This window comes from Antechinus flavipes, chromosome 4, assembly GCF_016432865.1.
Source record: "Antechinus flavipes isolate AdamAnt ecotype Samford, QLD, Australia chromosome 4, AdamAnt_v2, whole genome shotgun sequence".
NCBI classification, from domain to species: Eukaryota; Metazoa; Chordata; class Mammalia; order Dasyuromorphia; family Dasyuridae; genus Antechinus; species Antechinus flavipes.
In genome coordinates, this window is record NC_067401.1 from 450,454,820 (window position 1) to 450,463,790 (window position 8,971).

General features: G+C 54.6%; 1 protein-coding gene across 2 annotated transcripts in view; it reads right to left on the reverse strand.

The window, feature by feature from the left end:
- The window catches only part of AK5 (adenylate kinase 5), a 153,941-nt gene extending 145,422 nt beyond the window's left edge, over window positions 1–8,519 (reverse strand). For both annotated transcript variants that reach the window (XM_051999387.1, XM_051999386.1), the window contains exons 1-2: window positions 8,128–8,519; window positions 2,637–2,823 (exon numbers count right to left, since the gene is read on the reverse strand). In XM_051999387.1, the coding sequence (XP_051855347.1) occupies window positions 2,637–2,823; window positions 8,128–8,187 (247 nt within the window). In that variant the 5' untranslated portion in view covers window positions 8,188–8,519. The remainder of the gene's footprint in view (window positions 1–2,636; window positions 2,824–8,127) is intronic.
- Window positions 8,520–8,971: the final 452 nt, after the last annotated feature.

An 8,971-nucleotide genomic window follows, 5' to 3' on the forward strand; every position in this document is an offset into this window, starting at 1 on the left:
CTTCTTAAAAGACAGATGGTGAGTTACTCTCTATGTGTCTGGTGACATATTTTCCAGATATAGAAGCCATTGTGACAGCTAATTAGCCAAATCACGCAGAATTCTGGTAACAGCAATTACAGGGAAAAGGCACAAGCTGATCATTAATTAAAGTATTCTGGGGCTAATCGAGCTGAGTATTAATAGGCAGAAGAGGCTAGGAAGGAATGGGCAATTTCATTCCGCCATGAACTTGACCCAAATTTTCCAATAATTTTCTTGGTTCACTTCCTCCAATTTCCTCCTAATCAAGGAGAGGAGAGGAGCCTTTCGGAACTCTCGGCTCTGTCAAGGTTTCTTTTTTGGACCCTTGGCAATCTTGATTTACTATTTAAAAGCTGCCTTCTGGCTAATAGGAAAACTTTGAAATTTAATTATTTCAAGCATCTTGAGCTACCGGGAGGAGAATAGGGAGCTTGTGGATGTGGGTGACTGCAGAGCAGAAACCTTGAGTTAGAGTTCCCAAGGGGATGTTACAAGCGCTCTCCAGGAAATCAGGTGGGTCCTTTTGGAAATCACAGGCCCTCTTCCCACCTGTGATGGGGACATTTCCTTGTTCTCTGGGTCGTTTGTTAAGTAGGGCCCTTAAGAAGTCACTTGCTATAGGTGACCATCCAGGCCTTCCGGGGCTTCCATTAGACTCAATTTATACCCACGCCGAATTCAACCTTTGGCTCTAACTTCCCTGTCCTTTGTTGGGAGCAGCTTGTAATTGCTTATTAGTTCTGTAGTGAACTAGAATCTTTCCTGCTCTATCAATAAAACCTGGGGCTGCCTTCTATTGAACCCAAAGCCAGCTTGCCCTTCTTTGGGAGTGGTAAAACACCTAAGAATTAAGTGCCCCCCCCTTCCCCCCCCCCCCCCCCCCCCCCCCCCCCCGGCACATGGGAAAATGGCTCTGGGTTATTTAGTCCTGGGCTTTGGAGTTCCAGGGCCTTCTCACCAGAGGGATACAGAGCTCCCCGGGACAGAGCCCGACCTTCGCCAACTGAGCCCATCCTCTGCATGGCCATTTCACCGAGAGTATCCCCGTGGAGGGCGGCCCGAAGGGCCTGTTCAAAGTCACCAAGGGGGAGAAGGTGCGGACGGAGCTCCTGGGCAGGACTGTCAGCTCCGGACACTGCCTGGCGGTCGCAGACTCCATCAATGTCTGGCAGCTGGGACTGAACTGAGCTGAAGTGAATTCAAGCGAATCACGCCTTAGGAATGAATGTCTATATCGAGAGAGCTGAAGAAATGGCAGAGATCTGGGGTAACAAAGCTCACGGACGGGGCTTTGTCCATTTTTGCCTGGGCTTTCCCAGAGCTGTCCGTAATGCCTTGGATGCATGTGTGTATACACGTCTGCATGCACATGTGGACACATATTTGCTTGGACTCGTGGCTTTAGCCTTACAGCCAGCAGGGGCCTAATAAAAGCTTGTGAAACTCAAGGAAAATTCACTTGAACATTCAAGGTGTGCCAGAGCGTGATGGAAAACCGCGTCCTCCTTTCCATTCTGGGAATCTGCTCCTCGAGGGGACCGTTTTCACATTCCCTTTTCTAGTCGGCTACAAGCTCTTTAATTACAAGGCCGGCCCGGCCCGTAGGCCGGTGGTGAGGTTTGAAAACCCTGCCCGTTGGAAAGGATTTTGGAGGCTCTCCAGGAAGCCCAGAGGCTTTTGATCAGCAAGTAAAAATCCAAGGTGAAAGAAACATCCTCTCTCCAGAAGAGACCAACCGCGCTCGCTTTAGAGAGGGAGAACATGAGGCTAAAACACAGGCGTGAAAGGGCCCCACAGCCAGGAGGAGACCCATTTCTACCAAAGTCCAGACCCTCGGCCGACCGCATGCTTGTGGAAATGAAGGGTCCAAGGGTCTTGTGCTCCCAAACTCACAATTCATCACCCATAATCACATTATTAATAGTACTCTGTTAACGAGCACCGATCGTGGCTTAGTTTCCCAAAACGGGGACTGTTGTGTCACTGCTAATTATTAGGGGACACAGCAGCTGCAGCACATTTCAAACAAGGAATTGCACCAGAGAAGCAGCAAGAAACAGGGTGGAAAGAAAATGCAACCGAGGGATGGCCAAGAAAGAGCCTCCACTCCTTCCCCGCCCCCGATCCACCGCTCCCCTCCTGATGTCACTAAGGAAGCCACTAGCGCTTTAGGGACCTCAGGGAAGCTCCGGGACAAAAGCCACAGCAGGGAAAGCTCGGACAGGTGGGCCTTCCCTATCGCCCCCTCCTGCCGTTGCCAGATGAGACCATCCCGGAGCCGTTGGAGGGCAGATCCGTTCATAACGATTAAGAGTGCCGAATTCATTTGTAGAAAGCCCTGATTTGAAGCATTGAGAGTAATGGGCAGTTTACCCATGTGCTATGGTTTTATAAAGTAATAAAGCCTCGGAATATACAATTTAATCAGTCGCCTGCTATTAAACCTTTTTAAACAAAGTCAGATATTTGGTTTTCCTGTAGAAATATTAAAAATAAAAGACTTAGTTGTAAATTGTCCAGGCTGGGTCATCACATCCCCCCAAGAGGCGCTAGGCAGCCCGGCTCTAAGAGGAAGGCAGACTTGGGACTACCCGAGTTTCCATACACATTACCGTTTCTCAGAAAGGACCTCCGGGACTGTCCGCCGTTGAGGGGGGGCAACGTCCTTTTCTCTTGGCCCACGAAAGTGTCCCATTTCACCTTCTCCGGCCCCCCCAGTTCCTTGACTTTTTGTAGGCAGCTCTCGAGGTACTCTACGGGGTCATCGGGCTTGTAACACATCAGGCCATTGAGCAGACTCTGAAAAGCAAGCACAAAACAGACCCTCGTGTAGGAGCAGCCGCCTTCCTTTCAGGAGAGGGATGGCAGCTCCTTGGGGGTGGGGCTTTGCACAATGCCTGGCACATAGAAAGAGCTTAATGGATGTTTATTGATTGAACATTCAGCACCCAGAGTTGCCAATTATTTAATCTGAGTTTTTTTGTTACTCTCCTGTACTTGGAATTCCGAAAATGTCACTTCCTCTCTGCCTGCCTCAGTTTCTTCACCTGTAAAATGGGAATAGTAATAGTACCCACCCTGCAGGGTTGTTGAGAGACTCAAATAAGATATTTGTATAGTGCCCTTCAGAGCTTCAGGCGCTATATAAATGTTAGCCCTCAAAAATACATATCCTCTGTGCACTCCAAGGAGTCCCTCATATTGGGAGTGATCCCTGTGATCGTTGCTGTTCAGTGGATCCTGGGGGGGATGGAGGGAGGGAGGCAAGAGGATTTGAAATCTGGTCTTGTGACATGGAGCAAGTCCTTTCAATCTCTTTCAATTTCAGTTTCCTCCCCCATCCCCAACACAGGAGGGGGCACCTTCCTGTCACCCTGTGCCTCTGGCTGCCCCTAATGTCATGGCTTAGGCTTCCTGAGATAGGCAAAAATGGTGTCTTATTAAAGCTGTAACAGCCACATCCCTCCCTCCCTCCCTCCCTCCCTCCTTCCTTCCTTTCCTCTCTCCCTACTTCCCTCCCTCCCTTCTCTCCCTCTCTCCCTCCCTCCCTCCCTTCCTTCCTTCCTCCCTCCCTCCCTCTCTCCCTTCCTTCCTTCCTTCTTTCCTTCCTCCCTCCCTCCCTCCCTCCCTCTTTCCTTCCTTCCCTCTCTCCTTACTTCCCTCCCTTCCTTTCTCCCTCCTTCCCTTCCTTCCTCCCTCCCTCCCTTCCTCCCTCCTTTCCTCCCTCTCTCCTCTCTCCCTTCCTTCCTTCTTTCCTTCCTTCCTCCCTCCCTCCCTCCCTCTCTCCCTTCCTTCCTTCCTTCCTTCCTCCCTCCCTCCCTTCTTTCCCTCTTTCTGAGCTGTAGAGTTGGGGAAAGGAGGAAGAAAGCTTGGATAGGTAGCTGGCCAGGGGGTCAAGGACAAGCAATGACTAGCAGAGCAATCCAGCTCTCATAGTGAATAGGCCTTCAGCAAAAATGGGGGGATGAATGACTGTTTCCCAGCTTCCTTAGGAAAGGACACTCATGAAGGGGCCATGGAGGGGGGGCCCTGGAGGAAGGAAGTCCGTGGTCTTGTTTGAGTCCTGCTTCTTCACCTGGCAAAGGCTCCTGGGAGACTAATTAATTGCTGTTGGGACTGGGAGAGAGCCATTCTAACACTGTGGTGGGAGGCAGGGAGGCCTTCAGGGTAAGTTAGACTCAGGCCTCCAGATGACCGGAGAGACCCGCTTTCAGCCTCCGTGTCGGCCCCCTGGAGTGGAGGAGCCTCCTTAGCTGCTTTGGCCAGGACGCCAGGAGATGCACACGCTCACAACACACATGCACGAGCACACATGTGTGCATTGTGCACACTCACACATATACGTGTACGTGTGTGTGCTGTTCTCGCACGGAATCCACAGGCTGAGGGACAGAAGCAGATCAGACACCTTGCTAATGGCTTCCCAAGGTGGGCAGCACCTCAGCATCATGGGAGAACGCCTCGAGAAGATGGCATTTCGCCTCCTGGCAGTGGGGAAAGGGGCAGAGCTGAGGGTCAGGGATCTCAGCCCAAATCCGGCCCCCGGGAGTCTTAGCCCAAGGGAGATGTTTCCCTAGGAAAGCTTTACCAGATCCCACAGCCCCAGATTTAGGCTGGGATGCTCTAAAGGTACAGATTTCAAAGCGAGACTCCCCAATGCAGCCCTGGAGGCTGCCTGGAGAAGGTGAAATTGGGCAAACCTGCCAAGCTCCATTAGCTGGCTGGACACTTGGCTGCATAATTAGCTAGGACCCTAAAAGGTTCGGAGTTCCTCCCACAGAGCTAAGGTGACTCAACTGAAAAGTCACTAAGCCTCTTAATCACCAAATCCAAGGCTTTTTCTCCCTCCCCCTCCTCCTCCTCCTCCTCCTCTTCTGCCTCTATCCTCCTCTTCCTTCTCCTCCTTTTTCTCTTTTTCTTCTTCTTCTTCTTCCTCCTCCTCCTCCTCCTCCTCTTCCTCCTCCTCCTCTGTCTCCTCCATCCTCCTCTTCCTCCTTTTCTTCCCCGCTCCTGAGGGGCCCGTGAGCTCCCTGCCTGAGGGGCCCGTGAGCTCCCTGCTCCCGAGGGGCCTTGGCTTTTGAGGAGCACAAAAAGGGGTCTGAGCTCTGGAAGCATGGCATTAGGACCAAGGGATCCCAAGAGGCCCTAGTCCAGCTGCTTGCAGGCTACTTGAAGAAATGCAGTGACTCAGCCAAGGTCACACGCAGGCAGGAGCAGAGCAAGGATCTGAATCAGACCCTCTGCATGACGCCATCTCCCAGGCTGGGTCGTGGGGAGCCACTGAAGATCCAGGGGGACACAATCAGACTCCCACACAGTCGTGTAGGAGATGGACTGGAAGGGAGCAGGTGGAGACCAAGGAGAAGGTCATTGCTGTAATCCCAGCAAGAGGCGCCCGGTTCTGAGTGGCGACCATCTGCAGTGAGAAGGGACTGGACAGGAGGCCCCCTGGGAAGGTAGAGGGAACACGCCCAGGGCGGTTGCTCCCCCCTCCCTCCCCAGTGACTGCAGTCGATTTGTGGCTCTAGGAGAATGAAAGAGGAGAGCTGATCCCTGGGGTTTGGGGGGCAGAAAGGTGTCCGGGCCAAGCCCGGTACCTGCAGCCAGTAATACCCGGCACTAGTAGCGATCACTGATGGGTGGGAAGTCGGGTGGAATAAGCTTCAGACCCTGGCCAAGATCCCTGTCCAGGGCTCTTAACTCCTGCCCCAGCCCCCAGGGTCTAGTCTTGAAGGCCAGATTTGCTCAGGGAGGTTTAGCTGATGCTTGGGGGGATCCCGGCTCCTTCCAGGCCCCAAGAGTAAATAGCTCAGTCCTCGAGGGGAGTTTAACAGGTGTATTTCCCAGGGACCCAGAAGTGGATTTGAATTTGAAGCCATTCATGTGGGTCAGCGTCTACATTAATTAATTAATGTTCGCTCCGGATTCACCCAGCATCCCCTGCTCCGGATTCACCCAGCATCCCTGCTCCGGATTCACCCAGCATCCCTCCCGGGTGACTAACCCGCTCCAGCTGAGCAATCAGCAGCCCTCTGCAACAGGCTGCCTTCCCTTTTCGCCGAGCACCCGCAGACTTTAGGGACGAGCAGCCAGTGGGACTTCAGAAGTCCAATATAGAGGAGAAGGGGACGGTGAGGGGAGAAGCCCCCAGATCCCTTCAGAGTCCCCAGCTATTCCGCAGAGATCTCATGGGGATCTTGTGGGGATCTAGGTATTTCCGAGCTGTCCCTCTCCTCCACCACAAGGGAGGCCCCTCCCACCTCCTCTGGGATTTTTTTGTGTCCCCAGACCCCAGGGAAGTGTCTAATAAAGGCCCTTGACTGCGTGGGGGCCAGCTAAAGCCCCTCTCCCTCCGGGCCCTTCTGCCCCCCCCCCCCCCTTCTTCCTCTCTTCTCTTTCTCCTCTGCTACAGAAATGCTATTATGTGAACCGCACCAGAGCAACAGGATGGCAAATAATCCCAGCCTCCTTGTCCCTGGGAAGAGTGAGGGAGCAGAGGGTTGCAGGAGGCCCGAGCTCCGCCCTCCCTCCCACCGCCTTTGGGAAGGAGGAAATGTGCTCCGACTTCATTCATTCACCAGAAGCGCAGGGGAGAGCGGGATGGAGCGGGCAGGCTGGCACTCGGAGGCCCCCAGGGGCCAGAAGAGTAAGGGGGAGCACGGCCTCTCCCTTCTCCAGCTCCACCCGCCTTGCCTTCCCCCAGCAAATCTCGGCCTCTGCTTCCTTCTGTCCCCCCTTTTCCCCCCCCATTACTACTTGTCCCTGGGCAGCCTAGAAGGTAGCTCTGTCCCTCCAGTTTATATGCCCAAAGTCATTGTGTGGGGGGGTGTGTGTATGTGAGAGTGTGTATATGTGTGTGTGCATGTATGTGTCTGTGTGTGAGTGTATGTGAGAGTGTGTGAGACTGTGTGAGTGTGTGAGCCTGTGTTTGTGTGTGAATATGTGTGTGAGTGTGAGTGAGTGTGTGTGTGAGTGTGTATATGTGTGTGTGCATGTTATGTGTCTCTGTGTGAGTGTATGTGAGAGTGTGTGAGACTGTGTGAGTGTGTGAGCCTGTGTTTGTGTGTGAATATGTGTGTGAGTGTGAGTGAGTGTGTGTGTGTGTGAGTGTGTATATGTGTGTGTGCATGTATGTGTCTCTGTGTGAGTGTATGTGAGAGTGTGTGAGACTGTGTGAGTGTGAGCCTGTGTTTGTGTGTGAATATGTGTGTGAGTGTGAGTGAGTGTGTGTGTGAGTGTGTATATGTGTGTGTGCATGTGTCTGTGTGTGAGTGTATGTGAGAGTGTGTGAGACTGTGTGAGTGTGTGAGCCTGTGTTTGTGTGTGAATATGTGTGTGAGTGTGAGTGAGTGTGTGTGTGTGAGAGTGTGTATATGTGTGTGTGCATGTATGTGTCTCTGTGTGAGTGTATGTGAGAGTGGGTGAGTGTGTGAGCATGTGTTTGTGTGTGAATATGTGTGTGAGTGTGAGTGAGTGTGTGTGTGTGAGAGTGTGTATAGGTGTGTGTGCATGTATGTGTCTGTGTGTGAGTGTGTTTGTGTGTGAGCCTGTGTTTGTGTGTGAATATGTGTGTGTGAGTGTATGTGATCGTGTGCCAGCATGTGTGTGTATGAGCCTGTACCTGTGTCCCAGCCGTGGCCCACCTTCCTCTCTATCTCCTCTCGGAGACAGAGGCCAGGCTGCTGCCTGCAGTGGAGTGACCAGACTCACGAGAGGGTGGGGATGGGGCTCCCATGGGAGGAAGGCAGGTTCCCAGCACACCCCCGGGGCAAGGAGTCCGAAGCCAGAGACGGGCGCAGGGGGTGGAGAGGGGAGCCATCCCCAGCACTGCCGTGGGACCCGGGACGAGCCCCCACCTCGACCGTGGACCTGATCTCTTCCTAGGAGACTGCCCAGCCCAGCTCGGGCGCGCCCGGAGGTAGACTCACACACACTCTCACACACACACAGACACATACACACACACACACTCACACACACACAGACACATACACACACACACTCACACACACACACAGACACATTCACACACACACACAGACCCACACACACTCACACACACACACTCACACACACACACTCAGCCGGCACCCAGGTCCTTACCTCAAAGAGCTGGGGGATCTCCCTCCGGGTCAGGTAATCCTTGGCTTCGTTGGTGTTCATGCCGCCGGTTCGGAGCAGCGGCCGGAGCTCCGGGGCTGCCCGCCGCGGACCTGGCGCCTCTGCCTCCGGGGAGGAAGAGGATGGGATGGCAGCGAGGCTGGGAGGGCAGCCGGCTCGGGGAGAAGCGCCCTCTCTGTCTCTGTCTCTGTGTCTGTGTCTGTCACTGTCTCTAGCTGTCTCTATCTCGCTGTCTTTCTCCCTGTCTCTTTCCGTCTGTCTGTCTCTGTCAGTCTGTCGGTCTCTGTCTCTCTCCTTTTCTCCTTCTCTCTCCCACTGGGGCACGCTATCTCGCGAAACCCACACTGGCTTTCTGGCGCCTCCTGGGGCCGGGCTCTCCCTCCCCGCGCTCCTCCCTCCTCGGCCCCCTCCCCTCTTCTCTCCTCCCACCTCCTCTTTCTCCTCTGCTCCCTCGCTCGCCTCCCCTCCCCTCGCTCCGGGGTCGGAGCTCTCCCCTAACTGACCCGGAGGCCCCCGCGCTCTGCGCTCCCTCCCTCCGGGGCCCCCAGGCTAGAGCTTCTGCCGGGGGCGGGGGAGCTCTGTCCGCGCTGCGGCGGCTCCCCGAAGCCCCGGCAGGTGCCCCGGTTGGGGAGAAGCCGGGCCGAGGCGGATGGCGGAGCCGGAGCCGGGATGTCGGGGAGAGCCGGGGCGCCCAGCTCGCCGCCGCTCGCCCCTGGGTCCCTCTGCTGCTACCGCCGCCTCCCCGCGCTCCCGGCTGCCGCGGGAAGCCGATCACGCTGTGCAGACAGCCCCGAACTGGCTGCCAGCGGGCTGCGGGGGCGGAGGA